The 7,751-nt window shown below is 40.4% G+C and overlaps 1 protein-coding gene across 1 annotated transcript; it reads right to left on the bottom strand.

The window, feature by feature from the left end:
- Positions 1-2,092: 2,092 nt before the first annotated feature.
- Positions 2,093-7,243, bottom strand: LOC110045809 (kelch-like protein 12). Its single transcript, XM_020751437.2, has 3 exons — positions 6,261-7,243; positions 4,307-4,743; positions 2,093-2,732 (listed from the first exon to the last, which is right to left on the bottom strand). Exons 1-3 carry the CDS (start codon positions 7,199-7,201, stop codon positions 2,344-2,346), a joined length of 1,767 nt encoding a protein of 588 aa, XP_020607096.2. The 5' UTR covers positions 7,202-7,243; the 3' UTR covers positions 2,093-2,343.
- Between the last annotated feature and the right edge of the window lie 508 nt (positions 7,244-7,751).

Here is a 7,751-nt window from a genome sequence, read left to right as displayed (position 1 = left end):
ACGGTCTCCGTCCCCGATTATGGCTCCTGCTAGTGCCCAGTAATCTTAAAGTGCACCTAACCCCCAATTTTTTTCCACTAAAACGAATCTACTTGTTATTCAAAATACTTCTACGAAAAAAGTTTTGGATTCGGTTAAATTCTCGATTTTCTGTGCTCCGACGAAATCTCGAAAATAGCGCCAAAACACCGCCATTTTGTTTCACGACCGAGTTTGAGGAGAATGGGTCCAGCAGCTGTTGTGACGTCTCCCCAGGAAGGTCTAATATCTCACGTCCTCTCATTTCCTTCAGGATGGTGCAATACACATTCGAAAAGTGCAGAGAAATGCCTTCCAGAAGTGCTATCAGCTGTTGCAGCAATATCCCAGATCTAAAAAAAAGATATGCTGTACAATTTACTGGCGATGATCGGTCAATGGTAAAATAAAGACATGACGATGGTTGATTTTGTTGAACCGAAACGAGCGAACCGAGTCTGTGAGAACCATTGAAGAACTCTCACTGGAGTTTGTTCCGCAGACTTTCAAACGCTATTCTCAAAATTTTCTGTTTAAAGCCAACCAGCAATTTGTCGAAATACTACCGACAACCTGTATCTTCTAATCCCGCAGTATTTATAACATAACTCCAGTGACGAAAAAGAAATGATTCTGGTACAAAACTGGGACGTTTTAGTCCCAAAATAAATTGGAACGATCAGTTTTGTTTTCCATTCTCTCGAGCAAATACAGAGAGCTGACTGAGGCGCCATTGTGTTTCGTTCCTGGGTAGACGTCATCAGCAACCGCCGCCCAAGACTCCCTAAAACGCGGTCGTGTAACACTTCAGGCGCGACTTTGAAAGGGCATAGAAAATCGAGGACTCAAACCAAATTCAAATTTTTTTCGCCCGAATGCTTCGAATAACAAGTGGATTCGTTTTAGCGAAAAAAAAAATTGGGAGGGGGGGGGGGGGGGAGTTAGGTGGACTTTAAGAGAATTCCTTTCGATCACGTGACTCTTGTAGACCGACAAAAATTTTTAGCTGCCAACTTATTGTGAGCTTCGCACACTCAAAAATCTGAATGGCTGATTAAGTGATAAAACCTGTCGGAAGCAAAAAATTAAATTGGTCCGCATTGCGTAAATGTATAGACTCAACGTCCAGGAATGTTGTTATTTTTTGGCAGTTCAAGGAAAGGGGTGAGGGGTAGATTAAAGTCTGTATACGAGCCATAAGGCCCATAAGGCCGGAGCTTATCCCGGTTTCCGTAGCATGAAGCGACAAGAAGTATTTCTATTCCCCCTGCATGGGATGCTAGTCTATCTCAGGGTTACCCCTTCGCCGGTACCCATTTATACACCTGGGTGAAGAGAGGCACTTTAAGAGTAAAGTGTCCTGCCTAAGTACACAACACAATGCTCCCGGCCAGGGCTCGAACCTGGACCGCTCGATCCGGAGACGAGCGCACTGATCATGAGGCCACTGCGCTTCCCAGGGGTGAGGAGGGGTCCTTTATTGGATGGTCCAGGGAAAAAATGGTTCTCGGACGAATGACTGGACACGGAATCGTGTAATCTTTATATTGTTTTATTCGATCTATAAGAAAGATACATAAGCCGGTGAGATACATAATTCTGAGGACATCTAATAGCGAGCGATTCATGAAATTGCACGAAAAATGTAATTCTCAAAATTCAACGGGTACATAAACAAATCACTTACTTCTGTGGCGACATCCAGTCAAACTTATTTCGGTAACAGGTCAGCGAAACGGGTCAGCAAATCGAGCAGTAAAACACTACAGGTCAGCGATGTTCAACGTAAGGTACAAAACGCTTTCTGACCTTTGTCTCTGACTTCGTGGTTTTGAAAACGTGTCATTCTAACTCAAAGATCAACTTACTTAGCGATTACGCCATCGGCTGTCAATCACGCGACTAGTTAAATAATCAAATGTCAATAAACGAAATTAATATTAATATCTTAATATTAATCAACGAAACATTGGCGTTTATAGAAAAGGGGGTACATTTAGGGGACAATTTTCCCGTTTTAATTGTTTGTTTGTTGGTCAGTTAGTTATTTTTTATTTTTTATGTCGCCTTTTGTTTTATAGAACATTAGGAGAAAAAGAATGATGGAAAAATCACTCGTTTATTTCTATCGTCAAACTGTAAATTCTCTCCTCCGCGTCATTTCTGCAGCAAAAGCTCTTGCTAGTTAATAAAGTACGGCTTCCAGCGCTTGCTATCTTACAGGGTGTTTTAGAAAAGGTATATTTATCTTTAATGAGGTTAAAACGCAGTTCTTAGATCGTCCTTTAAAACAAATTCTAAATTTGAGTCATTTCATCTTAAGTCTTACATGAAAGGGGCGATTAAATTGTAGCTGACATCAGCAACACAACATTGATGATCAAATCTTCCACTCTGCATGTCGGGAACTTCGGTCCAGCGGTTTTCCTCGGGAATGTAACATTCCACTGACGTTAACACAGGACCTGCTCTGTTGCCAGTCAAACCACCAATCACAAAAACCTTGCCAGCCTGCAGCACGGCGGAATGCTTCATTCTGGAACAATGCATCGGCGAAATGTGCTGCCATCTATTGAGTTTTGTGTTGTACACTTCACAAGAGCGGAGCGCGTTGTGCCCGTCACAGCCACCAAAGATGAAGATGTTGTCTTTCAACGACACTGCAGCAGCGAATTGTCTTCCTTCATTCATGGGTTGAACGAAAGTCCAAACATCTATAAATAAGGGATATGACATGTGAAAATGATCATGGTGTCAACAGTCATACACGGGAGTTCATAGTAAGAAATTTGTAGACAGACGGGATGCTAAAGGTAAAATGTACTTCAATGCACAATGACGTCTACACGTTAATCCAAGTTACGAGTTCCATAAGACAAGTTCTGTTAGATTCGTATGTATTTTTAGCTGGGGAAGACGAATACATTAACTTCCAAACTTCCACAGCAGAGTATGGTTTTTCTTTTGGTTTTACCATTTTGATCAGCCACACTTTTTTTAAATAATGTGTGTGTTTGACATGCACTCTACGAATCAACGTGTATGAAACAGATATTTTATCGGTACAGTCCCGAGAAAGCTCACAGGACTTCGTTATTAAAAAGGACTTAGTTGCTTAACAACTCAAAGTTCAGAAGTTTTAATTCAGTTTTACAGCGCAAAGACTTTAACCCAGAGCACCAATATGTTTTAACCAATCGCAGCACGAGAATTTGCCGTTGTTGTTGATCGGACCAATTACGATGAAGCACGCGAGTGTTAGAGGTTGGAATTGCTGGTTTTCAGTGTCACGCAATTCAAAATAGATCAAAATCAAAATCAAAATCGTTCAATAGATTAAGTCCAGAATCTGGGAAATGAAAGAAGGTAGATATACGAAGACTCTCGACAAGATTCTGGTCACAGCAATTTTTCTTATCCAAGGTATGCGGAGAAATTTTTTACCCAAATTTAAAGAGATTTGCATGGAGACGCCATGCTGGTGCCCATCCGTATGGGCACCAACATGGCGGCCGGAAACCAACAGAAACATCTGTCACTGAGTTTTGCAACAGAAGCGTGAATTTATCCCTCGAGGAACTCGAAAACATTAAAATAATACTTTTCCTAAGATATAAACTGTTCAGACAGCCAAATTCCCCGAAATAAGTCACCTTTTTAACCATCATGAAAGCTCTCTAGGCCGTCATGTAAATGCCGAGTCACGTAAAAGCTTAGAAATTCAAGCGTAGTGTATCACAAAACCAAGAACCCATTCGGAGCGAAAATTTGTATCAAAATTAGTTTTTAGCTGCTCCTATACATCATTAAAGTAAACTCTCAGAAAGATCAATAGTTTGGTAGTTTGAATTTTAGTGACGTCATGTGAAAACCAGCTATATATCATTTTAATTAAATATAGTCGCTAAATAAGACACTAGATAATTCCAAAACCAATGGTAATACCAATATGAAATCGGCGCCAAAAATTTCAATCAAATTGACTGCATGCAAAAATAACAAACCCAAAATCAGTTTTTGATTAAAATCTTTCTTGCAGCGATTTGTTGACAACTTTTGGAAAGTCTTCGGATTGAAGACCTTGCACTGTGAAAGGCGCATTGTTATTAACAATACCTAACAATTTGATCTGGCGTTCCAATACTTCTGGAAAACTGTCAAATCATTCTAATCTGCTACTTGGCTGATTCGAGTTATGGACCCGCTGAGCTATCGATTTTCTTTTTTTCCACTTTTTCAATTGCAACTTGTACACGTCCACAAACAAATATGGTCATTTTTGACTTACCTTTAGCTATATCATAGCATTCCACAGTGCGAATCGCGTCCGAGATAACATGTGCGTTTGGAGTTTGAAATCCGCCAATAGCATACACATAGTCTCCTACCAACACTTGACAGTGACCGGCTCTGGGGCAAATCAAGGATGTCAGCTGTACCACACTTGAAGGGACATCTTTAAGTTGAACAGAACAAACGTGGGATGTACAGTTGTTCGTCCTTGGATCCAGCCCTCCCGTCATAATGACGCTACCGCGGCCAGTGAATATTGCACAGAATGAATCCAGCTCCACATCCTGTACTGCGGGTTGCTGATCAATTGCATCCCATGTGTTCTTTTGGCCGTTAAAACGTTCCACGAAAGGAACTAAGGGATCTCTGACACAAACGTCTCTGAGTCCACCGATGGTAAAAAGCTTGTTCTCCACGCTCACCATTTGAAGCCTGAAGGAAAGTAATAAACTAACATCACAACTAGCAATATGGTGTAAATCGATAGCAAAATAATAATAGCCACCAAACTATCACATGCCATATCTCTAACTAGTTTTCAGTTAGTTTTTATTATTTTTTTTGAAATGAAGTAAGCCCTTTTCTTCTTGAACATGGCTGAACGCACCTCGCCGCCGCTATACTAAAGTCGCGTCATGATTTTGCCAAGGAAATCATAGCAAACTAACGTCTGAGCAATTGCTGGAAAGTTTGTGATAACTCCTCCGCACTAAAAGCAACGGCTAGCGGAAAAATAGTTTTAGGCTAAACTGGAATAGCTTTTGTTTTTTAACCGGACACACTGTTGACATTTCCTGCTTTCTTGATAAAATTCGTGCTGAAAATTGAAGTCTGTGATTTACCCCGAAACAGGCAAGCTCAGCTAAGCTCAATTGCCTCATGCTACATTTTTATCAGGAAACAGCACTCTTAGCAGCAGTTTTTGGTTTTGTTACAGTAGCTGAATGTCATTTGTAATCACCAATAAAGTCGAAAAATCTTGCATTAGCTTTATAAATTTTACTAGCTACTTTTATTTTATACAGCCACTAATTTCACGTGATATGGAGTGTTTTCACTTGACGTCACGGCAGCCATATTGATGTCCCAAAACAACGAACAAGCGACCATGTTAGAGTTCCAAACCAATCCTGTGAGAGTTCAACTCTTTTGTTATCTGAACACTTTCTTTTGTTCCAAAAAAGTGTCGTGTTCGCTGGTTACGGGAGTGAAAACGCGCCATTGTCGATCTAGCGAAAACTGGATTTTATTTACTATCAAAAATATAAAACCGTGCACACCTAAAATATGTCTCAGTGGAGTGTGCATTGTGTTATAACCAATTGCAAGCGAGATCTCCAGCGCACAGAAAGATAGAAAACGGATGGGTTTCCATCTGGTTTTGGTATTCGGGAGACTCTCGGATAATCCGGGAGAGTTGGCATAAATGCGAAAGTCTAAATAATGGCTATTCTTTAGTATCCGTTGTATCAAGAGCCACATTCCGTCCATGGTTTGAGGGATTTCGGATTTGTGGCGGTTTTGCTAGGTAACAGAACCCTATCGAGGGGTTGCGAGCAGAAGTTACTTCTTGTTTGCCACCGAGAAGAAAAGAGAGGAAGTAGCGTATTTGTAGTCAGGAAATCAGCGTGACCCCGCTTTGGATGATTGAGCTTCCGGTCGTACTGATGAAAATAGTTAAAAATCTCTCAGAACCCCTTCGCTAGTGTTTAACCAGGATGGGAAAACAATTATGTCAATTCCTGTACAACTAAGATGGAGGAGACCCAATTAAATTTGTTTCCTGACCGATCGTTTTATCCATTTTCTGTGGTTTACGTTGTCTGAAGATCTCGCTTTGTGATTGGTTATAACATAACAACAAATCCACCCGGCATATTTTAGCTATTCGCGGCTTTATAAGTCTGATAGTAAATGTGGGACGGAAAGACTACGAGATTTTACGATACCTCCATCGAGGGATCTTCATGCGTGACAGATTCATCCATTTCTCCACAGCAGGAATGAAGCAACATACGCTGTCGAGGATGACTGAATTATCACATCCACCTGCCACCACAATCACTTCAACACTTCGGCATGACTTTCTTGCGACTATTTTGCCAACTTGTCCGGCTTGGGACACTTCTTTAACTCTTGGGAAAAGTGTGAGTTGGTTCAGTTTCTCTCGATCTAAATTGCCTTCATTGGTTGGCAGAGAGATCAACGGCAGCCGAATTAATTTCAACAATTCAGTAAAATAGTCTTTTCTCACTTCCGGATTATGATTGATCCAATCTTTAACGATTTCAAGAAGTTGCTCTTCGCTTTCAATTTGTATATCGTCACTGGACAGAAATTTGACAATATCTTCTTTTGCCAACTTCAAAAAGGTTTCTGTTTTAGCAAGTTCGGTAAACTTTTGGTTCATATATTGGGTCACTGTTTGAGTCAGACCATTGCAAGAAAAAGCGTCAGCAATCGTATGAATCGTAAAACAGTTTTCCATGTCGACTGTGCTCTCTAGAAATTGACAACATGCTTTCTTAATCTCGTCTACGAAAAGAAAATTGGACGCCTGTAACAGTTCAAACACATTTGCCAAGTCAATTTGTATCTGGCCCGTGTACATGAATTCCAATATGCTTTCCATCGCTGCTTTGCTAACACTGCTCAGAGTGACTCTTGCCTTGTCCTTTTCCAACATTTCTGCGGTAAACATGGCTAGAAAGAAGCTGCTGTTAGCTGCCAGAATACCCCTATGGGCTGAAAACTCCTTGTCATCCACTGTCAATTTAACATCACAAAATATTCCTGAAAGTCTCTGTGTGTTCAATGCCATTAGGGTTTTGCTGGCATGGCCTTGTATTTTGAGGCAAGCTGAGTTGTCTTCGTTTCTAACAAGTTCCATGTTCTTTACTTCAACAAATCTGTCTGGAAAAATTAAGAAGTTATGTCTTAATTGAACAATCTCAGAATGAATCAAATGATGTTGCTCTTTGCGCCGTTAAATAGTTACTGTTTCTGCTCCAGTGGGTAATCTGACAGTAAACAATTTAGTGGGCTGGGTATGCTAATATGCGTTTGTTACCCAAAATAAACCTTCCTATTCATTGCTCGGGTTTGATACTTATAATAGGTCTTATGAAGTCCGGTTTCAGGGGCACAAAAAAGAAAAAGGCTCACCGAAATATCTGCAAAAAGGGCTTACCGAAATATCTGCAACTCGAGAAGGGGTGTCACTGAAAGGGAAACTGTATGTTCTGAAGTGTGAATTGGTTTGCATGACTTGCTTTGCATTAATGAAATTTCGGACATATAACACATTGAGTACCTCGAAACAGAAAAAATCACTCAGGCATCAAATAATTAACAAACATTATTTTTTAAAGTGTGATCCGATAGATAGTGAACCCATTGAAAAAAATCTGCAGTGCCATACTAATTTAACATGTAAACGA

Source organism: Orbicella faveolata, unplaced genomic scaffold (genome assembly GCF_042242905.1).
Source record: "Orbicella faveolata isolate gen_17 unplaced genomic scaffold, um_ofav_v1 contig_34, whole genome shotgun sequence".
In the NCBI taxonomy this organism is placed as follows: domain Eukaryota; kingdom Metazoa; phylum Cnidaria; class Anthozoa; order Scleractinia; family Merulinidae; genus Orbicella; species Orbicella faveolata.
Note: the sequence above shows the minus strand (reverse complement) of the source record. Positions and strands in the feature narration are given on the sequence as shown.